The sequence below is a fragment of the Ptychodera flava genome, chromosome 20 (genome assembly GCF_041260155.1).
Source record: "Ptychodera flava strain L36383 chromosome 20, AS_Pfla_20210202, whole genome shotgun sequence".
NCBI lineage: Eukaryota > Metazoa > Hemichordata > Enteropneusta > Ptychoderidae > Ptychodera > Ptychodera flava.
The window spans coordinates 32,876,152-32,901,152 of NC_091947.1; the positions used below are offsets into that span (position 1 = coordinate 32,876,152).

The 25,001-nt window shown below is 37.4% G+C and overlaps 1 protein-coding gene across 2 annotated transcripts in view; it reads right to left on the reverse strand.

Annotated features, from left to right (window-relative positions):
* Window positions 1-762: 762 nt before the first annotated feature.
* The window catches only part of LOC139120706 (calcium-activated chloride channel regulator 4A-like), a 35,777-nt gene continuing 11,538 nt past the window's right edge, over window positions 763-25,001 (reverse strand). For both annotated transcript variants that reach the window (XM_070685243.1, XM_070685242.1), the window contains 15 exons: window positions 24,526-24,777; window positions 24,187-24,317; window positions 23,007-23,140; window positions 22,462-22,572; window positions 19,061-19,228; window positions 18,613-18,793; window positions 14,567-14,688; window positions 13,758-13,920; window positions 13,076-13,341; window positions 12,006-12,183; window positions 11,400-11,572; window positions 9,447-9,636; window positions 4,076-4,204; window positions 3,535-3,699; window positions 763-3,116 (listed from right to left, as the gene is read on the reverse strand). In XM_070685243.1, coding sequence (XP_070541344.1) covers window positions 2,884-3,116; window positions 3,535-3,699; window positions 4,076-4,204; window positions 9,447-9,636; window positions 11,400-11,572; window positions 12,006-12,183; window positions 13,076-13,341; window positions 13,758-13,920; window positions 14,567-14,688; window positions 18,613-18,793; window positions 19,061-19,228; window positions 22,462-22,572; window positions 23,007-23,030 — 2,103 coding nt within the window. In that variant the 5' untranslated portion in view covers window positions 23,031-23,140; window positions 24,187-24,317; window positions 24,526-24,777 and the 3' untranslated portion in view covers window positions 763-2,883. The remainder of the gene's footprint in view (window positions 3,117-3,534; window positions 3,700-4,075; window positions 4,205-9,446; window positions 9,637-11,399; window positions 11,573-12,005; window positions 12,184-13,075; window positions 13,342-13,757; window positions 13,921-14,566; window positions 14,689-18,612; window positions 18,794-19,060; window positions 19,229-22,461; window positions 22,573-23,006; window positions 23,141-24,186; window positions 24,318-24,525; window positions 24,778-25,001) is intronic.

Sequence of the window (25,001 nt, forward strand, 5' to 3'; positions counted from 1 at the left end):
CGCCTGATAAAAACTGTTTCAGAGATATTCGGTAATTTACATCTCGTGAACAATAGTAGAAAGACAGGGAAGGGCTTAATCAATACTTTACAACAAAGCGTTTCTTGACCACCATACGGACTGATTTAGAAGAGTCCACTAGCCGCTTGTCATTTGTCTATTACTTTGTTCGGCCACACCATGATTCACCTGTGGGCTTCGCGATAACCTAACAATCAACGCGACAGCCTTTTGAAGTCGATATAAAACACCTCACAAGAAGGGATAAACTGCAGCAAGTATAGAATAAAATCGACTACAAACCGACCAGCAGGGAATTAAACGCTTGTCACGAGGAGGAATTCAAAAAAACACACGTTCGGCTACAACCCTTCGTCAGTACTGAGACAGAAAAGAACACTACATGAAGACATGAAAACGTAATAGTAACAAAAACAAAGATGCAACCAATCATGGTACTGATAAATCAATGACATTGAAATGAACATTGATGCCAGCTTTGCCTTGCTTGATAAGAATTGACTGTTCGACTCTGAGACGAGTGGAATCAGATCACCGGAAGATGTAAGGACCGTAATGTCAGTCTGTTTAAGTCTACTCCTTCAATTTATGGTGCTATCATATTGATAAGCCCACTGACTTGGGGAAAGTCTATTATTGGTTATAAGCATATATGTGTCACGGACTAATTTTCAGTATGAGCATACGTTCATTTCCTCACGTATCTACATTCAGCGGACAAAGGACATAGGGCACTGACAGTATGATTTGATGGCTCATCGACATTATTATCAAATAAAGCCAGGTATACATTTGAGAAATCGTAAAAAGGAAAAGTACATCAACAAATACATGTAGTACAGGAATGTTAGCAGAAATCTCCTACTGATATGCATGTAAAAATGTAAAGAGTCCGTATATGTAAGCTTCTTGGTAAATAATTCGTCACAATGAACATCGCCAGAAGTACTGAGTTATGAAGTACTAATACGCTATTAAGTACCAATACGCTAGGTTTATGGTCCATTGCACCATAGACGTGGCCACTTAAAGTTGATTACTTTTTCTGTGTATTTCCGAAATATAATAAAAAATAGGTTTATAAAATAATCGCAATCATACCAATCCATGATCCAATAACACTAGGTCAAAATTTGTAAGACAATAGTTGTAAACATAGACACAAAACACTTCCAGAACGGTGGCGACACGTACATCCGTCACATTACTAATATCGGACCCTAGCTTCAAAGCTTAATATTATCTAACTTCTCATTTCAAAATACCATTAAAATGTAACATTTAAGTCGACGTTTGCTTTAATAAGTATCATGGTGTTCTTGACTTGAAAAATCAAGAATTCTGTAATGTACAATTTTTACAATTATATATAATACAATTACAGCACACAGTGAAATAAAATTGAGTGTGCAACCAATACGTTAACACCATTGACACTAACAATGATAAATTGCACTATTATATCATGGAATATAAGCATTTATCCAATCGTCATTTTGTCAGAATATAGGGCAGAATATGGTATAGGAATATAAATGTGGAATTTTTTTATGGAATATAAACATATGGTAACTTTGTGACACGTCCAAAACGATGAAGTCATCAAAGGCCGTCATAGTATTAATACCGGGCAAATGTCACCTAACTTCTCATTTCAAAATACCATTAAAATGTAACATTAAAGTTTGCTGTAGTAAAGTAAAACGGTGTCGATTTGAAAAATCAAGTAGTCAACACTTTAAGTAATATAGTACAAGTTTTGCAATTTTACATAATGGCATTTAAGTAAAGCGAAATAAAATTGTGTGTAGCGCCAATTCCTTCAGACAATTGCTGGTATCATTAAATAACAATAAATCAATTGGACTATACTTCCAATTGTCATTTTTGTCATTTATATCAAAATATAGAGCAAAATAAAGACGTGCGGTACCTCTGAAGGTAATTGCGAAGCTTAAAGGGGCAGTGTCGCTCTTTTTACCTTTTATGACTGTCACTCAGTGTAAAAATAATGTCGATGCATAACTTCAAAAGTGTCAAAAATTACCCTATTACTGAATACAACGAAATCGTTCCTGACCTCTACACAAAATGAGCCATTCTTGTGACAAACATTGCCATGATGTGAGTGAAAGTTGTTATCCTCATCTGTATGAAAAGACACCGTCGAATAAGATTTCATTACAAAAACTTTCATGATGTTCAAATTCAAATTTATAACAGTCTTTAATCGAGTGCATGGTTTAACTCAGTGCCCAGTACTTCAGCATGTTTCAAGTAGTCAAACAACACAACTTTTCATATTAGCCAATCAAAACGGCGTCGAAAAAGAGCGACTAGGCCCCTTTCGAGATAAAACTACAACAAATAACAACTAAATGTTATGATAAATTGTCCATACTACTTAAATGTAAATAAAATGTAAAAATAATTGTATTCGTAACCAGTACACATTACTTGTGTAAATGATATTATCGTAAGGAGTACTGTCCTTTCGTCACAAAAAATTTACATAGATGAATTACATTTACAGTCCAATGCATTTGTATGAAGTCGATTCCTCCGACCGACAAAAAATATACTTGGGCCTAGAGTATTGACAAACAAACAATCAAGCACACATGCCAAGGAATGATTGTGTACTTCCAATCGTCAATATAGTTACAGCTACTGGAAGATGATCTTATGTAATAACGACCATACGTCTTAAAATGTACTAAGGCCTTGGAGCAATAGCTCACGGTCTACAAACTTAACAATTATCTAAAAAAATGTCTTTCTGTAACTCACATAGAGTAATGATGTCTAGAATGGTAACCAAAAAAAGTATTCACAGTTCTATATCAGAGTGGACCAATCCCGTTAGGGTACGACATTTACCGCTGCTACCTTTGATTTAGTTTTGCATTTAACACAAGCGATCAGACAAGACACTGCAATTATGACGATGGCGACAAGGACGACGATCACAATTGCGACGACAGGTATACGTATGTCGGATTTGGGATCGAGAGACACTGTCACGATGTTCGATTGCGGTGAAGTGTTACCAAAGTCGTCGTTGGCAACCAAAGAAAACACATATACAGTCGAATCTGGTGAGAAAGCAGACACGTGAATTTGTCAAACACAGCTGTCAATGGCGCTGAAAAGGGATTTAAATGGTCAGAGAGACACTCAGGCATACAGACAACTTGGCAGACAGACGTATACCGATAATTAGAGTGATAGTAATGAAAACAACACGGAATCGGGACAAAATGTAAGGACAAAAATAGCATTTGCGCGAAATCTAAGAAAAATGTGAAATGCTAAAAATTCAATACTTCCATGGAGATATCAGAACCTTAGATTTCTGTAAATTGACTGTTTATAAAAATATTATCTTACGGAGAATTGAAGCCCTACTTATCTCTTTATACAATGTATATGTGCTTATCTCTTTATATAATGTCCTATTTTTACTATAGATTACAGTTTGACTGCATACACGCGAAGTCATTCTCTTCTCACCTGTTTTGACCTTTATCTCGATGGTAAATTCTTCAGTCTGACCAGCCGGTTTTGGCGCCAAAAGATCACCTTCAATGACCATCTCGTGATCCACCAGGTCGGTCTTATTAAACTCGCGCAACATCGTTTTAAAGTCCTGGTGTACCCTGAATTCGTAGCTGGTAGCTTCAATTAATAGTGCAGAGAAGAACATCTTGCATCAAATGACTGACATATTAAGTGTCCGTTGAAGTAACATCGATCAGTAGATACGTTGATAAAGGTGTTCATATTGAGATCGTGACTTCGTTAAAATGGCCTTGCCCACTACAAAGAATAAATGCCGAATTCCTAGGCTATTCTCTGTGTATCCTCTTTGCTGAAGGAGTACTCAAGATTGCAATCGATACGCTCAGAACAAAGATGTAAAGGGTATATTCGGCAAGGTCACTACGCCCGGTACCTGAACAGTAATGCCTTTCCGTTCACCTACACAAATGCCATAAAGTTGCCATATCTAATTGGCCAGGACTCTACATCAGAATGTATCTATTCAACTTACCATTTCCTTGATCCAGATCATCACCTGGTGCTGTGAACTGAAAAGTCACCTGACCTTTGTCGGAATTCTTCCTGAGAATACTCAAATCGTCAATTCTTGCTGGCGGGTAGAAGTCTCTATACGCGGCATCTGTAACGTCATAAAAGTCATACTTTTACTTCCAATCTAACACATCATCACAAATGAATAATCGGAACAACTGTAGGCTATATACCTCATATGGAATCACCTCTTTTGGTATCCACCAAGCAGGTCCTCGGGCACCATTTTACAAGTGGTATAGCCACAAACTGATGACGTCAAAGACCTGCGTACTTATGGAAATGAGGTCAAAGGTTACGTTCTAAAAGGGGCGATAAATTATTTTGGGGGTAAGAGTTAGGAATGGGGGCTTGTAAACTTAGGGGGAAATGATTGAAAAGAAGGGTCCCAAAAGATTGAAAAGAAGGGTCTATCTTCACTCCCTTTCCCTCATTTTGTAGTATCCTATTACTCTGTCCACGTCTTCTTCAGCCAGCCTGGTACCTAGGTGGAAAGCAATGGTTGATTAAGGACAAGGAGTGAAGTGTTATTTTTAATTACGTTTTTTTACACAACATTTATTACCGCTGCCGGGGGTCGAACCCAGCACCTCCAGCATGTGAAGCATGTGAAGCATGTGAAGCACTACCTCTAACCTGTACTCAACGAGAACAAGTTGCCAGAAAGGGATGCAATGTTCAATATAAACGTTAGGATGATAATGCTAAGCAGGAACTGATTAATTTATAATGTTCACTTGTAATAATTTGAAAGGCTTTTACTCATTTTCCTTCTTTTATTGAATTAATGCCTCTGCATTGATTGCCTTATTGCCTCTTTATTTTATTCTCTGCATCGTCGTGTTTGTTGTACGTGCAGATTTGTTATTGTTTGAATATTTTTCATATTATTTGTTGTATTTGCACAGTTAAAATATAAAATTGTCACTTGTTTAGGATGTTTTATATGTTGAAAACTTTGTGTTTGACATTTATTTTTGAATTTGTCATTTGCTGCCTTTTTTACAATACGAAAGGTGTGTGTTCCGTTTTTGACAGGATACACTTTTATATAAAAGTGGTTCGTCACTCAACATGTATGAAATGCATTATTTCATTGCTATTGAAAATGAAAACGTGAACAACAATTCGTTGGATATGCCACGGAAATAACATAAAAATTTCACCCATCGACGAGGTGGATGAAGTACAGAAGCGAACGAAATTCGCTGCAAATATAATAATTTAAGGTCCATACACTGTCACTAGCACAAAGTTCGTCTGGTTTGTGCATTCCCAGTGTCACACATCAGCGGCAGTGGCCTCCTGAGTTGTAAACTTAGGCGTGATATAAGTTTTCCGACCGTCTCAAAACATTTGGCATAATATGGTGTTATGTGCAGAGTTGCAATGAATCGATGAAGGGGACTGTAAACTTGAAGGACAGAGAATTGAAATACGTTGAATAAGTAAAATCCACGCCTCAGCTCGTCGAAACGCCTCCGCTACATGAACTCATAAAGATAAGTTGGAAATATGTCTGAAGATGTGAAGCAAATCCAAGTCCGCACGACATGGATCCACATGCCTTCAAAGGTGTTGGTGTGGGCGAAGGTTTTAGGATCCACAAAATGAAAACAATAATTAGCGGTGAAATGAGAGAACTGAGGAAACTTTGACAACGAAGAATAAGGCCCCTGTCACCTATCAGAATGATACTGTAACCTGGAGGAAAAATTCTATAAAGTATTGGCATTACGTACGCCGGTCAACAGAAATTAAAAAGCAAGCACAAATATCGCGATCAATGACTCCAATCACCAAATGTCTGTCACTGTGTCGACTCAAGCTGTATTTGGACTTCCGGAACTTTTTCGTTATAGAGTTGTTTTTTTTTCAAATTCGTGTATTCATAAATTTCCATAGTAAAGCCTGGCTAAAAATCTATTGGGAGGCATGATCGCAAAGATAAAGGGAAAAAAATTGTGGACCAAAATTAAACCAATCAATAACAGAGTTTGAACTAATGTACAGGTGTGATTTTCAGTCTGTAGAAGAAGTAATGCAAATGAAAACATACAAAGATTTTTTGACCGTCATATTGATTATTATTTGCATTTGAATGAACTCTGAATTCTGTTATGTAACTGTGTGCCGTCTTTGGCAACGGCTATATTGAAAAGGGGTCAATATGGCCATTGCCGTCGGGGTCAGTTTGTAGATGACAACAAATTTGATGAATAAAACGTGAGAGGGGACATATTGTACCCGGAATGAGACGGAATTAGGCATCATTTTACAAGTGGTATAGCCACAAACTGATGACGTCAAAGATGTGCGTACTTATGGAAATGAGGTCAAAGGTTACGTTCTAAAAGGGGCGATAAATTATTTTGGGGGTAAGAGTTAGGAATGGGGGTAAGAAACTTAGGGGGAAATGATTGAAAAGAAGGGTCCCAATTTTTTACTCCTTTCCCTCATTTTGAGGTATCCTATTACTCTATCCATGTCTCTTCAGCCAGCCTGATACCTATGTGGAAGCAACAGTTGATTAATGACAAGGGAGAGAAGTGTTATTTTTAAGTTACGTTTTTTTACACAACAACTATTACCGCTACCGGGGGTCGAACCCAGCACCTGCAGCATGTGAAGCACTACCTATAACCTGTACTCCACGAGAACAAGTTGCGAGAGAGGGATGCAATGTTTCATATAAACGTTAGGATGATAATGCTAAGCAGGAACTGATGAATTTATAATGTTCACTTGTAATGATTTGAAAGTCTTTTACGCATTTTCCTTCTTTTAATGAATTTATGCCTCTGCATTGATTCTTTATTGCCTGTCTTTATTTTTTTCTCTGCATTGTCGTGTTTGTTGTGCAGATTTGTTATTTTTTGAATATTTTTCATATTATTTGTTGTATTTGCACAATTAAAGTATTAAATTGTCACTTGTTTAGGATGTTTTATATGTTGAAAACTTTGTGTTTGACATTTATCATTGAATTTGTCATTTGCTGCCTTTTTTACAATACGAAAGGTGTGTGTTCCGTTTTGACAGGATACACTTTTATATAAAAGTGGTTCGTCACTCAACATGTATGAAATGCAATATTTCATTGCTATTGTAGATGAAAACGTGAACAACAATTCGTTGGATATGCCACGAAAATTACATTATAAAATTCCGCCGATCGACGAAGTGAATTAAGTACAGAAGCAAACGAAATTCGACGCCAATATAATGATTTAGGGTGCATATATTGTCACTAGCACAAGCTTGGTCTGGTTTGTGCATTCCAAGTGTCACACATCAGCGGCAGCTGTAGCCTCCTGAGTTGTCAATGTAGGCGTGATGTTAGTTTTTAGACCGTCTCAAAACATTTGGCATAATATGGTGTTATGTGCAGAGTTGCAATTAATCGATGAAGGGGACTGCAAACTTGAAGGACAGAGAATTGAAATACGTTGAACAAGCATGCCTTAGCTTTATCGCCGAAACGCCTCCGCCACATGAACTCATAAAGATAAGTTGGAAATAAGTCTGAAGGTGTGAATCCAATCCAATCCAATCCAATCCAATTTCGCAGGGCATGCATCCACATGCCTTCAAAGGTGTTGGTGTGGGCGAAGGTTTGAGGATCCACAAAATGAAGACAATGATTAGCGGTGAAATGAGAGAACTGAGGAGACTTGGACAACGAAGAATAGGCCCCCTACCATTCATCGGAACAATATTGGAACCTTTAGGAACAAATCGATAAAGCATTGGCATTACGTACGCCGGTCAACAGAAATTAAAAAGGAAGTACAAATATCACGACCAATGACTCCAATCACCAAATGTCTGTTACTGTGTCGACTCAAGCTGTATTTGGACTTCCGGAACTTGAATTCAATATAGATTTTTTTTTGTTTACATCCGTGTATTCATAAATTTCCACAATACAGCATGGCAAAAAATCTATCGGAAGGCATATTGCGAAGATAAAGAAAACAAATGTGTGGACCAAAAATTAAACCAATCAATAACAGAGTTTGAACTAATGTACAGGTGTGATTTTCGGCCTGTAGAAGAAGTAATGCAAATGAAAACATACAAAGATTTTTTGGCCGTCATATTGATTATTATTTGCATTTGAATGAACGCTGAATTCTGTTATGTAACTGGGTGCCGTCTTTGGCAACGGCTATATTGAAAAGGGGTCAATATGGCCATTGCCATCGGGGTCAGTTTGTACATGACAACAAATTTGATGAATAAAACGTGAGTGGGGACATATTGTACCCGGAATGAGACGGAATTATTGCCGCGATCACATGAACTAACTAACCCTTACCCTAAAAACTCTGTGATGGTCTTCATTTGCTTGATTTTGTGTCGGGTGAAGTACAGTGGGAGCCAGAAATTGGGGTTAGCTGACCAAATTGTCGGAACTCCGCTCGCTTCGCTCGCTCCGGCCGTTCCGACAATTTGGTCAGCTAACCCCAATTCCTGGCCCTCACTGAACTTCACCCGATACAAAGACTAAGCAGTCGGAGATTGTGACAGTGATTTGAAGAAAGTGCAAATTTATGTTATTTTAACCTTATTAGTTAGTCAGTGCCGCAATTACGGGGCGTCTGTGTTTTGTGTACGGCGATTTTGACGTCATCAGTTTGTGGCTATACCACTTGTAAAATGGTGCCCGGAATTATTTCCGCGATCACATGAACTAACTAACCCTAACCCTAAAAAGTCTGTGATGGTCTTCATTTGCTTGATTTTGTGTCGGGTGAAGCACAGTGGGAGCCAGAAATTGGGGTTAGCTGACCAAATTGTCGAAACTCCGCTCGCTTCGCTCGCTCCGTTCCGACAATTTGGTCAGCTAACCCCAATTCCTGGCCCCCACTGTACTTCACCCGATACAAAAACTAAGCAGTCGGAAATTGTGACAGTGATTTGAAGAAAGTGCAAATTTATATTATTTTAACCTTATTAGTTAGTCAGTGCCACAAGTACGGGGCGTCTGTGTTTTGTGTACGGCGATTTTGACGTCATCAGTTTGTGGCTATACCACTTGTAAAAAGATGCCGGTCCGGGTCCCAGACGCGAAGTTTTTACCTATCTCTGATACGTCGCGAGGTCGACGATGAACACCATTGAGCCATTCACTATGCAATGTACATTTCTTTTATTCACACACAAAAAATTAAGCATCTGCTGTATGGTCACATCTCCTGCCATGTGGCACTTGTGGTATTCATTTGTCAGCCAATAAGCTTTCCGAGATCTCATTTTACGTTTTTTGCTACGATATATTTCATCTATACTACTTTAAAAAAGTAATGTGTTAAAGAGAGCTTTACATATGCATTCAGTGCCATCACAGGTAAGGCTTCCTCCAGCGGATATTCTTTGGAAAGACCCTGTTGAGACATCTTCAGGTACTGTATCGTCTTCGTCACCGCTGTCAACGTTTGGGTCAATCGGTGATCCGAATCCAGTTACCTTGCTTGGACTCACCACGGTTGATTCCCCGTTGCTTTTCACTTCCACCTAAGCTTACATAATAGACGAAACACGAGCAAACAAAAGCTAGGGTAAATATCCACATGACATCCCTAGGCCCTGACCATTTAGCGTGCAATCAACGGCGCTGACAACGCAAATATAATCCGAGATATTGCCATAATTCAATAAATGCTGGAATTTATGAGAAATATGTAGAACTGGCACGAGTTAATTGTATAAGGAGCCATGGCTAGGCCCTGCCAATTAGACACATCAGAGTATCTCTCAACGAGAGAGCGAGTGACCCATTCTCCACTATGGAACGGTCTGATTATAGTTGTGGCGTGTAACCTCTATAAATGTAATAATCTCCATAAATGTAATATTAACCGTTATTTTATAAAATCAACCATAAAGGTAGTATAACAGTCAAACATTAATGTAACAACCCGGAACCACAAATGTAATAAACAAATTAACCATACATGTAATAAAACTCAACCATAAATGTAACAAACTTGAACTTGTACATGAGCTTATAATCATTTGTTTATCAATGCCCCAAGTAAATAATACACTTTAATAAGGCTAGTGTAATTTCATTGCATTCTTTTCTGAAACTAGGTCTCCTTTCCGAAACACAGAATAGAATACACTGAGAACACAATCAGAGAACGGAGAGGTACCAATCAAACTGTGAGACAAAGGAAGTTGAATAGCAGTTCTAGACACTAATGATGACATAATGAAGAAGCGTAAAAATAACTCGTCAACCAGTGATACCTCACAAAGTTTTCGACAGACGACTCAGAACAAACAAGAGAGAAATATACAACATTGTAACAGAAATTTGTGACATAAAACAAGTTGACGAAAACATTTATCTATATTTCAATCTAGTAAACACAATACGAACACTACCTTGAACACAGTAAAACAAAATTAGTCATCCTATCATCCCCAGTGAAGGAACAAACTTCATGTGGGACACCATAGGAATACAAACAATTTATTAATTATTCCACACGATTTATCCACTGAAGATGAATTTGAGGGGACTGATGAAGAAAGTAGGGCAAATTTTTGAAAAACAGCGTAAAAGGACCGTAGCTTTATACAGTCTCTCCACTTTGGAGTAGAGATTGCCCTGACACGTAGATTACAGCTGTGTCACGTTGTGGCCGATCAGTTCTATACACAAAACAGCGAAACGTAAAATACACTTTCAAAATATACACAAAACACACTAAACACAAACATCTAAGATATGAACAATGTGTGGAGTTGCTTGCCTTTATTACATAAATAAATAGTTAAGGGCCAATTCTCAAACTGCGATGATAAAATAGATTTATTACAATTTGGTTGACAAGTTCTACCTTTATAATGTTTCATTACATTTATGGTTACCATTTCTTACTATTATGGTTGGTGTTTTTGTTGCATTTATGGACGATATGACATTTATGGGTGCATTTTATTAAAATTTATTATCAACGGTTGATGTTACAAGTATGGAGATTATTACATTTATGGAGGTTACAGTGGTGTGGTTCCAGCAATGAGAAATATAGGAAGCAATAAATGTGGTGTAGAACAGAATTATGTTATTATAGCATCAGACGACTTAGGCCAGACGGCCGTGACTTTCAACTCCTATCGAGAAATGTTGACATGTTGAAATTTTGAAAATGAATTTTTGCCAAGAAGATAGAACTATCGCAATACTACAATAGAGTAAGACTTGATAAGTGTCTTGTCTCGTTATTGATGGTGCTTTATGACTTCAGGTCCTATTTCACACCCACCTTGGCGCTGTATCTGCCAGTTCCGTTGAAACCTGTGAAGTACATGGAATAAATCCCATCTTCCTTGGTTACATCTGCACCTGCTCCGTTATCACGAAGTGTGTACGTCAAAGGACCACCTGCTGGTCTTTCTATGGTCGCTACAACTACGGCGCCGATAACAGGAGTAAAACCTAAATGATGGTAAATTTGACGCACTCTTCAGTCGTAAACATGTGCTAAGCGGTGTCTGCCTTTTCTCGTTGTCCGAATGTCAAAATATCATTACAGAAATGGGAGATATTCCGACATTCTTTTAGTTAATAAATCATCATATCTAATAATTCAGCTGAGAATGTGTTCACATTATCAAAGCCCCGTGTAATATGGCCCTATTTGTATAGTACATACCAGAGCAAACCATAGACTGGCATTTCCGTCGCTTGACGCCAGGCTTTACGTGGTGGGTACAGCCCCTGCCTCCTGCGACGGATCTACCAGTTTGAGTACACCAGATCTACTCGCAGATGAAGTGTGATATCACAAAGCTGTGTACACGATGTTTCTGCATAATTTTACATTAACATTTCGTTTTGTATGCTTTTTATTCATGCCCGATGACTTTACCTTGAGTGACAGCTGCGTTGAGGATGGCGGCCTTTGGCGGTGAGACATTCTGCACACCCCATTCTGACACTGCCATGATAGGATATTCACCCGCCTCTCTACTTCTTGATTGGACGGTAACCGTTACATCGCGTACGTTCGAACTAGGATTGTTTATGACCAATTTGTATTCGCCAACCTTGAAAATAACGAAAAGAATGACAGAACACTAGATAAGAGACTTCATTGTCAAATTGAATGAACAATCATGCAGAAATGTTCACACTCATGTAAACCGCGAGGAGAAAGAATAACCACTTTCACATTATCATCTTTCGCTTGAGTCTGTCCTCGCACTGTAGCAGACTTATTCCCTTGTCCACTGTTCAAGCGAGGCTAATCCGAGAGTTATATGATGCAAATTTGTTCTTATTGATGTCTGTAGAATGCGTCTCATGACTAGGGACAGATATTTGGACTCTCAAACTTTCACAAATCTTTTCTGATCTACCACTTGTTGGAGCTCATTTTGAGTAAAAAAACTTTCACCATCTTAGTCTTTTTAAAATATCAAGAATTCATTTTTCTTACAGAGTTAACACAGAGATGGCCGCAAATTTGAATTTCAAATATCGTTAAATTTGGGTGATATGTTTCTCTGGTAGCAAAATTTGCACTGTGACCCCAGACTTTAATCTTGATTTTGAAAGTGAGCGGTTGAAAGATTGCTCGAGGAAAATTTGAGCAGTCTCCACAATTCAAGGCGCAGACTAACTTAAGAGCACTCCACTAAAACGGTACGTTGCTGTACAATTTTCCGAGTCAATGAATCCAACAATTACGGTTTCGTTAACATGGCTTCAGGAAATCGGGTAGGTCGGTCGGGAACAAATTTGTATTCCTCATGTCTAATGGTGTGCAACCCATCAAAAACAGCAAAATTTTGTAAGATTATGCGTGATTTTTAAAAAGGCAAAAACGTTCATGGTCAGGCTCTTAAACAAAATAGGTCGGGTTAACTGAAAGAAAGTTGGTTTTTTTTATTATTTGACCATAGCGTGGTCAAATTATCTACCATATTATTACTTTACCTGTGCCAGGCCAGGTATTTGGATCGTCACTATTCTAAACATACTGTCTAGTGTATACGCTGGACTATTATCCGTTATAAAACTCCCATCTGGCAATTCTAACGTCAGTTGTATGGCTGTGTTGTTGACGTTGTAATCAATGTAATCCACAACTATCTTGGTTTTCCCGCCAATAGTGGAGTCAATGTGGAATACCACATTGTGGCTGGATTGTCGGCCTATTGTCTGGCTGCTGCTGTGCAGAGTCGTCGGTAACGAGGAGATTTCTGCGATGAAAAATGCTTTCTGTTAGCAAATCGGAAAATACTACAAATTCCTTAGAGCCCGATGCTTCTCGGTGTTTTTATGTAGGATATATGATGTCTTTGATCAACCCAAACATTAAAAACTAACTTCAAACAATTCATTGTTGAAGTTGATACGCTTTCGAATTCCCAAAGGAACATTCCCTAAAATGAACTGTTTTCAGGACGCACGAGACAGTCTTGCCACACATCGACATAAGTCAACCTATTTGCAGTGGTAAGGGAACACTAATGTTCAAAATCTCCGAATTTTACTTTGAACATGATGAATTTTGAAGAAAACAATCCTTACAATACTTCCCTAAAAACTATACGGTGAGCAACCGAAAGACTTCCCACTGAAAATGAAAATAAACAACAATGCGGTGACTACATACCTTGGTCTCTTTGGGCACTTGTTGAAAATGCTTCCTTAAGGGCGTTTGAACGTTCGGAATAGAAAAACGACATTCCACCAGTGGTCGAAGAAAGATTTTCCAGGTTTATTGATGCCTCACTTTCGATAGCTATGGTGTCAACGGTAATTAACCTCTCTTGAATCTAAGAGGAAGATGGTTATTTGAAGTGTGAACACAAATCAAAATACTAATGTTTGAGAATATCTAGATTCTTGGGAACTCGGCTCAAAATTTGGTACAGATTTACTTCAAAGTGTAAAACGCAAACTCTACAGTTCCCTACAAATCGAACGGCAACACTGTACATTTTTGGTCAAATACTGCTGCCAAAACTCTTCATTGTCTACAAGTTAAATCAAGTCTAACAAGTTGTGATAGAGTCATACGAAGACGTCCAGTGCCAATATTTATTAAAATTCCTTGTTCAAAAGTCGACATGAGAGGCAAACCACGGTATATAAGTGTACCCTACCAATGAAGGCAATGGGGGTGTGGCGACGAGACAGACCAGAAGTTTTTAAGACAACTGCTTAAGTGCTATGATTATTGCCTGTAATCTACGCACTGATTTCACTCTGTGTCGGAAACATGCGTATGGATTTTAAACTACTGACAGACGTTAACTGCAATTTCAATGCTACCGTTCTACATCTGTAATAGAGAAGTAAAATTTATGTAATGTTGATTGCATTTTTGCAACGAAACATCAAATGTTTACGCTGACCAGTCAAAATCATGCGTGATGAGTCCACACTCTGCAATATAAATATGTATGTTGAGTGCCATACCTGGGAAGTTACATTAGCAATGTAGGGTGCGGTGTTTTCTTCGCCGTCAGTACAAACCAATAAGATTCCGCCGTTGGGATTTTGACCATTTTGTTCAAGTAGCTCTATACCTTGGAGAAGTCCTTTTTGGAACAATCATAATATCATTATTTGTTTCTGCACAAATAATTCCAGTTTGCGTTTTGTTATAATGAGATTCTGTCTATTACATTTTAGAGGAAAGTTTTGTTGACGTTTGAAAGAATCATATATACTTTCTACATGATCTCACATCTAATTTCTTTGTTTATCCATTTATCTGCGTCTGTTTTAAGATAAATTTTTAAAAACAGATAAAATATTTAATGAAACATAAAGCATTGAACTCCTGTAGGCCCTAGCAATAACCTTTAAATAGAACACTTAACACTTTCTCATCAGCATATTAGCTAACACATAAAAGAATCTAATCTAAAGCTTTATGTCATCTTCGTCTTGTAAATGATTGGTCAACACGATTTCCAGATACATTTCCTATGCAACATAAGCTAATCTAATTCCATCGGAGGAATGCTATGAATCTTAAGATGCACAGACGTGATGTACATACGGTCTTCTTGCTGTTGAATACAATGTCATGAATCTCACCATAGTAACACAGATCGTATTTATCAGTTTCTTCGTTCCCTTGACAGAAGGACTTACAAGAAATTATATCATCTGCGTACATAAAATGATTATAAAAATTTCCAAATCATTGAAGCCTGTTTTCGAATCGGACAACGGCCGGAAAATAATCGACGTGAACGTTAAATAGCCTTAGGGAGAAAATCCTTGGCCATAAATTTATCGATCATTCATATATATTTTCAGTAAATCACGCTTAAGACGGAGATGCATGTTGCCAACACAGTTTTTAGCTACTATAGACTATAGTCTATAGAAGCTATTGGGATGGGTATCCGTCCGGCGTCCGTCGTCAGTCTGTATGTATGTATGTATGTATGTATGTATGTATGTATGTATGTATGTATGTATGTCCGTTTGTGAGGCGTCCGTCCACTCAAATATCTTGAGAACCGCAGTACTTACTGATTCGATATTTGTTGTGTAGATTAAATATATGATTTTGAGAAACTATTTTTTTTTATTATTTTTTGATATTGTTGAAAATAGGCAAATTAATGCCAAAAAAGGTGTTTTTGATAAAAAATCTTCTTCTTCATAACCGCTGGTCAGACAGCTTTGTTATTTGGTATATAGGTCCCTAGGGGTAACCCAACTTAGATTTGTTCAAATTGTGATGAAATATGCACATGTGTATTTTTAAGGATTTTTTTTGTCATTTTGGGTCAAAATTTGACTTGCATTGTATGTTATTCTTGTACTGTATAAACCCTATCAATTCACCCAGAAAAAAATAATTAATATGATTTTAAATAATTGAATTAATTAGGAAATCATCAAAGCCAAAATAATTTTTATGTAGAATTATCAGAAAGTTCAACCTTTTTTGACAGTTCATAGTGAAATGCTTACCATCTTGGAGGATTAAAACATGTAAAGGCAACTTTCCTGAATTCCAACTTTGACATATTCTGAACCGTCATTTATTGTGCCCTGTATGTTATCTAAAAGAAATTGCTCAAAATAGTCAATAGAGATAGAGATAGAGAAAGTTTTAATTTCCATTTATGGTTGACTTGGTAAGGATAAAATAAAATTACTTTTTGAGAAAAAATAGAGTGGTCAATTAAAAGAGTGGTCAAAGTGATAGGGTTTTTATGGTAAAGCTTGGCTGTAAGATTCCTCATGTGCTATTTATAGCAATTGTGTAAACAGTGCAATGAAAGTTTAACATGATTCCTTATAATGCTTTTGATGACCTTGTACTTCTTAAGTTTCAAACATTTGTCTCTTCAGTGTGCTTTCTCTGAGTATGTACAGTCTCAACTTATTCAACAGAACTCACTTACAATGTTAATGAAAGATATCCACCTCTTCATCAATACATGTGTCACAAAAGGTTATTCTCTACATATTACACAGCAGAGCTCTGTCAACTGTTGAGTTGCTTGTTTTTCAAAACCGCTGGTCAGACAGCTTTAATATTTGGTTTACAAGTCCCTAGGATGACCTATTAAAGTGAGATAATTTCATACAGTCAGGAAATACTTAATTTTGTATCCATGTCTATAGTAGCTTCAGGGACTTTGGCCCTATGTTTTACAAAGCAGTATTTCTTATCAAGGTGACAAGGACCCCCCCTTAACACGACGAAAAACATTTCCAAATTTCCGAAAAAGTTAGATTTCATGATAATTTCATAGAAAAATTATTAAAGGGTACTTAATTTCTCTTTATTTTCATAAATTTCTGAGAAAATAACTGCATGAGGCATTTGCAAATCACTTCCTTCTATTTGTACCACAAGAAAAATGATTTACATCATTTTCTGGTTACAAAATGAAGTAAACTTGTGCCATGGAAATAATCGAGGTTTTATCTTACTCATTTACACAGCAGTACATTTTACTTTGAAATTCAGATTATTTTTCTGTCCCTCTAATCCAGGTTATAATTCTAAGGAATTTCTCAGAATGCGATAAATGATCAAGGAATTACTGCTGAAAAAATGGAACATCCAAAGTTGCATTGTCAAACCTTCATTTTTTCAAAATATTTTCCCATTTATGTCTTTTTGCCATGTAATTCAGTAATATTTAAAGAAATAATTGCATTCAATGAGTTCAATCCCAAGTCTAGAAAAAATATGACAAATTGCTTTAGAAATTAATAAATTGTTAAACATTTGGGATTATGATGAAGTCAGTTGCAGGACATGTCTTGCAACTGAGGTGGATATGTCAGTTGCAGGACATGTCTTGCAACTGAGGTGGATATGTCAGTTGCAGGACATGTCTTGCAACTGAGGTGGGTGTGTCAGATGCAGGACATGTCTTGCAACTGAGGTTGGTGTGTCAGATGCAGGACATGTCTTGCAACTGAGGTTGGTGTGTCAGTTGCAGGACATGTCTTACAACTTAGGTGGGTGTGTCAGTTGCAGGACATGTCTTACAACTGAGCTGGGTGTGTCAGTTGCAGGACATGTCTTACAACTGAGGTGGGTGTGTCAGTTGCAGGACATGTCTTGCACTGTGGATGTGTCAGTTGCAGGACATGTCTTACAACTGAGCTGGGTGTGTCAGTTGCAGGACATGTCTTGCAACTGAGGTGGGTGTGTCAGTTGCAGGACATGTCTTGCAACTGAGGTGGGTGTGTCAGTTGCAGGACATGTCTTGCAACTGAGGTGGGTGTGTCTGTTGCAGGACATGTCTTACAACTTGGGTGGGTGTGTCAGTTGCAAGACATGTCTTGCAACTGAGGTGGGTGTGTCAGTTGCAGGACATAGGTTATACTGTATATTTTCAAAAAGCAGAGACTCTAAAGTTTAAGTAGTCTACTCGAAGGATAAGGTGGATGTATATTGGGGTAAAAAAACCTCAATTTTGTTATTAATGGTAAATACTAATTTAAGTAAAAAATTTGAAACTACTTTCTGAAATGTAATATTTCACTTGAAAGAACAGTATATGTAGAACAAAACGACTATTTTTTTGCATTATCTATCCTCATTCAAAACTGGCAAGAGTTGAAAGACTGACACTTATAAAAAGCGATCAAAATCATGATTAGCAAATTTCAAATGCCTCTTACTCAAATGGTAAGAACTTCATTGCCAAACAAAATACCTGTTTTTATAGAGCATTTAAAGAACATAATGTGAAAATTTCAGAAAATTTGACCCAGCCATAGTGGAGTTTAATTTCTAGTGATTTGCATACATTTGCATTAATGATCACTTCTTTATCACGCAAATTACGTTTGCTTGCCAAGCTGGAAGGTGAACCCAACCAATATTTTAATCTTGGGTAAACAAATTTATTAAAATTGAATGAATATTTGCAAAAACGTGATTTTTGAGCGAAACATGCTGTGTTGGGTGCAGCGCCCTCATATTAGAGTTATTCTAAATCCTGGTCACATGTTAATTAGGCGCCAATCACCTGCCCCTATGCTCGTCAAACCGCCAATGTCTCCAGAACCTGGGACCAGTGGCAACATGGACGCCCTCTGTGTGTCATTCATTTCCACCAATGGGGACTTCACAGCGGCTGTGCTGCTGAAAACTACCATACCGAGGTATTCACCATCCTGAACGTCGTTGTTTATGTAGTTGACAACAGCCTGCAAAAATGTTTTTGAAACCACAGTTGCTCAGTCTTTCAAACACAACAAACAGCTATTACTGTTATTAGCCAGGTCGAAAAGGACATTTGCGACAGAACAGATATAAGCGTTAAGTGAATGCATTTCGATAATGATAATACAAAACATTTGCAGCAAAACAGCGACGGAAACAACTACTGCTACAAGTACTACTACTACTACTACTACTACTAATACTAATACTAATACTAATAATAATAATAATAATAATAATAATAATAAAACCTGTTCAAGTCTATCGATACGTCCAAAACTTCCCATGCTGCCCGAAATATCAAGGACAAGAACAGTTCTCTTGTCTTGACGTTTGACAACCTTGAAAGTCGGCACAGTTGATGCTACTGATCGTGGTGGATTGGCACCATCTCTGAAATCTACATGGTCGTTCAGAACCTGCAGTAATGTACGATTCAATGAAGCATGAATCCTTGATTAGTAGAGTTACCTGCAGTAACTATGAACTCATTGTGTAATGAAAGACATTCAGAAGTCGTACAGAAAAGAGTGTTACTTCCACATGTCTGGTCATTCATATCAGCTAATATTACATATGTACCACAGATTACCAATATGTTGGCAGCGAAATAAAGTTGGTATTTTCACAGAAAGAGATAAATAATCCCTCTGTTTTTGGCATTTCTCAACCTGTGACACTTTTATGAGTAATTTAGCTTTCGATTGAGCTAATTATCACTGCTTTTAAATATTTTACTAATCCCTTGCTTTCAGCAAAACATTTTAGGGAGCCTTCAGTAATTACAGGGTGGGGTGGGCCGGGGGAATTGGGGGAGGGTCACTTTTTAGAAAACAGTTCAAGGGGGAGGGTCACTTTTTATAAACCTATCTTGGGGGGAGGGTCACTTTGGACAGAAGCTGATTTTATGGCCAAAACTTTGATTGTCCATGTGATATTTCCTGAATAGGAAATCACCAACAAAATACGCACACACTAATAGACGCCATGGATAGTGAATTGACATTTGGTGAGATTCCAAAATCAAATTTCTTACACAACCATGGACTTGTAACCACTCTAGTCTAATCAAGAACAATAATCTTAATAATCTAGCATACATAAATGCACAGATTTATCTAATTTTGTACTGAAAAAAAATATTCATAGTTTCATCATAGACCCCAATGCATAGTGAATTGACATTTTGGTGAAATTCCAAAATCAAATTTCTTGCACAACCATGGACTTGTAACCATTCTAGTCTTATCAAGAACAATAATGTGAATAATCAAGCATACATAAATGCACAGATTTATCTAATTTTGTACTGAAAAAAAAAATTATTCATAGTTTCATCATAGACCCCAATGCACAGTGAATTGACATTTTGGTCAAATTCCAAAATCAAATTTCTTGCACAACCATGGACTTGTAACCATTCTAGTCTTATCAAGAACAATAATGTGAATAATCAAGCATACATAAATGCACAGATTTATCTAATTTTGTACTGAAAAAAATTATTCATAGTTTCATCATAGACCCCAATGCATAGTGAATTGACATTTTGGTGAAATTCCAAAATCAAATTTCTTGCACAACCATGGACTTGTAACCATTCTAGTCTTATCAAGAACAATAATGTGAATAATCAAGCATACATAATGCACAGATTTATCTAATTTTGTACTGAAAAAAAATTATTCATAGTTTCATCATAGACCCCAATGCATAGTGAATTGACATTTTGGTCAAATTCCAAAATCAAATTTCTTGCACAACCATGGACTTGTAACCATTCTAGTCTTATCAAGAACAATAATGTGAATAATCAAGCATACATAAATGCACAGATTTATCTAATTTTGTACTGAAAAAAAATTATTCATAGTTTCATCATAGACCCCAGAGCATAGTGAATTGACATTTTGGTCAAATTCCAAAATCAAATTTCTTGCACAACCATGGACTTGTAACCACTCTAGTCTAATCAAGAAAATTAATATCAATAATCAAGAGTACACAAATGCAAAGATTTACCTATTTTTGTATTGGAAAAAAACTATTCATAATTTCATCATAAATACCATGGATAGTGAACCAACTTTTTAGATGAAATTCAGAAATCAATTTCTTGTACACAAATGTTCATTTTACTTCCCTATTCAAGCAAAGTACATTTAAATACATTATCAAACATATATAAAATACAGATATAGCATGTTTTATGGGGGTAAATTGTCAATAATTTGCCTGATAGACTCCATGTATTATGATTTGATATTTTTGGATGAAGCACAAAATCAGCTACATCTTGCCTTCCTATAGTTGCACAAAATATGGTGACCCTCCCTAAACTGTATGAAATACCATATCTCTTCAAAAATTCTTGCGTGATAAATTGCGACTGTCCCTCCAAAAACACCTGCCCTCCCCTCTGTAATTTGTCCCTAACATAACAATTGAACCAATTGTTATGTAAATTAGCTGATACTGTTTTAGTTATTCCTGGGGAGAATACCGCAGTGGTTTGGGGGGGGAGGGTCAAGTTTTAGAATGTCGGACAAGGGGGAGGGTCACATTTTAGACGGGAGGATTGGGGGGAGGGTCACATTTACGGTACAGGTGTTCGCGGAATTCCCCGGCCCACCCCCCCTGTAATTACTGAAGGCTCCCTTATGTGTTTTGCCAACTGCAAAGCATTTTGGAAAGAGGTCACGTGCCATTAAATGTTTACATAGAAAACCATGGTTAGAAATTACTTCACGCTAAATTATGCAAATTAGTTCTCATCCCGTACAAGTTTTCTACTGTTAAATATTTGTCGCCTATTCCTGAACAACAATAAACTTTGAAGCTGATTGTATATCTGCAGAGGAAAATAATAGTATTTCAAAAATTTGGAATCAGAATTTTATTATCAAAGTGAAACTAATATCTCGGCACAGACGGAACAAAATACTGTGTCTACGATCGGCGAAATCTACGGCGGATAAGCCGTCGACGTCCGCAAGATTTGCTGCGGTCTCGACCGAACACGTCAAAGCTCTCGTCAGGATTGAAAAAACAAAACACCGTTATGAAAACGCGTCGCGAAGTTGCTGTTTTCAACGACTGGCGTCGAATAATACTCGAGAGCATTTCCTCCAGTAGAGCTTTGCCCACGACGTTAAAGTCTTGCCAGATTTTACGTCAGCGTACGGAAATATAGCGACGAAAAGTATGTACTAGATTCGGTATCAAGTTACCATAATCAGTCTCCAACCAAGATCAACAACGGCAAATAGGGTTGGTCATGGATGTTCAAAAATTTAGTTTTGTACATCAAGGGGTTGATAACAAATTCAACCCGCGACCGCGCACATCGACAAGCGATGATGAATACCAGGCTCCTCAGACAACGCGGTATTTTTTCCTCGAGATACGGTGTATTCTGTCTGTACTTTTCCTCGCTCCGCTCGGAAAAATACTGGCGGCAGAATACACCGTATCCCTCGGGAAACGCTTTCAGAACGCCACAGAACGCTCTCCGAAGCCATGGGGTTCTGTTATAATATTGAATTTCCCGGAGAGATTCTTCACCAAAACGATAACAAGGCGCCTGATATTGGATTACTCTCTGATGATTTCTGATAAAACGTTGGTACGCGAGCATGTATGTAAGACTTACCTCCCAAACACTCTTATAGTTGCACTGGACGTTTTGCTTGGTAGGTGCCTCATAGTTGTGAACCATGCCGGACGAGTCACTATTATTCTCGCTGTCACAAAAGTGCATCATCTGTTGAAGAACATCAAATGTCGTGTCAGCAAGGACAGAAAGGGTTTCGGTTATACATTTCAATAAACTCTGTATGACATCCCTCTCTCTCTCTCTCTCTCTCTCTCTCTCTCTCTCTCTCTCTCTCTTCTTTTTAGTAAGAATATTTTCAAAGCTCAACTTAGTATCTTTGCAAAAAAAGTCCTGACGGAATACTTACGTGTGATATCATTTTAGACATGAACACCAAAGGAGCAGAATTTTATGTTATCTAAACTCCAGACTACTATCAAATAACACTTTCTATTTTTAAATGAAAATATGTGATTGCTACCAAGATATAGCATGCTAGTCTTAGATTTATCTACATTTTGATGTCCATATTTGAGCTATTTTACAGCGACTATCGGAGATGGGGAAACAAAAATGTTATTTCCGCAAGTTTATAAACTCACGTAGGGTAAAAACTGTTTGTACATGATGGAAGCGCTGTATCCCCCAGTTTGCCAAGAATCAAAAAAGCGACAACCATCCTCTTCTCCCGTTGTTGGTTCACCATTCTGCACCTGACACTCTGGGGACCATTCTCCTGTGTTACACAAGCCGAAGTTAAAAATAGGTGAGAGAAGAGAATGAATTTAGATGTTGAAAAACACGCGAGTAAAAGAAATACCCAACTGATGCATATCGCTGTTCCACTGTTAATGGCGACTGAAGATCTAATGACGACTGTAAATTCAAAATCTTGTCAAACAACAAAGCTTCTCGGGTTCTGCTCAAGAAGAAGTCTTTTACAAATAAGTCCTGTTGCCAAGAGGTACGTTAAGTTTCAATGCAGTGTGTTTTATTGAATTAAGGTTCCAACACAAGAAATTGAACTTTTAAGTTAACATTTCTCTAGTGGTTAGCAAGCTCGGAACCCCCGTAAATTATATATTTTGCTTTGCTATATTTTTTTTTTCAATGCTTTGAGATATTAGGGGCTGAAATTTGTGTGAGTACAAATTGTCCGAAGGATCTTCCAAAGTGTCTCAGAATTTTTAAAACCTTCTAAAACAATTTTTATGCCAGAAAAACTTCCAGAGCGATTAATTTAACCCTAGTTGATTTAATATAAAAAATCTGGGACAATCTTTAAAAGAGCGTTGTGACAGTTTGCATTCCAGAAAGTTTGAGTCAGATATTTTGAATAATTGAGACTAAACATGGGGAAAATCGATTTTTTAAAGGTTATGCAAATTACCTGTCACATGATAGTTATGTAAACAATGGTGACACTGTTGTTACCAAAATGTTCCCTATATTTAGGCTTTCAGAAAATGTACAGTTTACGGGGGTTCTGATATCATTAACCACCTGAGAATTGTTAGATTAAAAAGGTCAATTTCTTGTCTTGGAACCTTAATGTTGGGTTCAGCAAGTACGCAAGATCTTTTTATATATTACCTCTTTGTTTGCCTGTTTGTGTTACATTGTCTGTTTGTCCCTTTCTTAACTTTATAAAGACCAACATTTACTTGGACAATTTACTCGGTATACAACACTTGCAATCTATTTGCAAAGTATTGTTTACTCATGACAAATGCTCATGACAAATGCTAAGTGATTCATGTTATATCGAACACTGCAACCTACCTTGGATAGCCAGTGAACAACGAGTTGCCTCGACGGTTCCACTACTTGATGTAATATATTGGATCCCTTGATCTTCTTGGATACTCGTCGTAAACACCGTAACGAAGGTGACCCCACTCGTGAACGACCAACTAAATCGGAAAGCAAACCTTGTTATACACTATATTGTTTCAGTCGCACGGTTTCATATTTAAATCATCACGAGTGAAAATATATACATATTTCTGTTCTATTTTTTACGATTTTGATTTGTTTATTTACTACTTATTTCTGACAGAGCTGGGCTGCCCGGCTAACGTCCTGTTACATTGTCATTTCTACACTGTGAGATGTACCTACCTTTCCCGCGGTTCCGTATAGACGTTGCACAGATGGATCCATTATGTACTGTGGCGTGAGATGCATGTATCTGCCACTGACCCCACATTCCGGTATACCGGCTACATAGGGTGTATTACCAAGTCCTTCGCGACCTTCTGCAATGATGATGTTACTCTTGTCGTATCTTTCCGAGGTCAATGGATCGTAGCTTGGTGAGTCAGACCAATTTTTCGGAACTGAGATTGTGATATTTTAAAGTACGAACGGTTTCTAAAGTAAGCAACGGGAAATTGTAAGTCATTTATTGACGGATCATATTTTTCTGTATTATGAAGATTAGGTTTGTCTTTTTCAACATAGAAACAATTCACATATATGTTGTGCTACTTCTTGACTGAAATATTATAGGAAAAATGGTATCTGGTGACAACATTGGATCGTGTCATGGAACAATAGACATGCAAACGTCGAACATTCGATATTTTCTTTTTGCC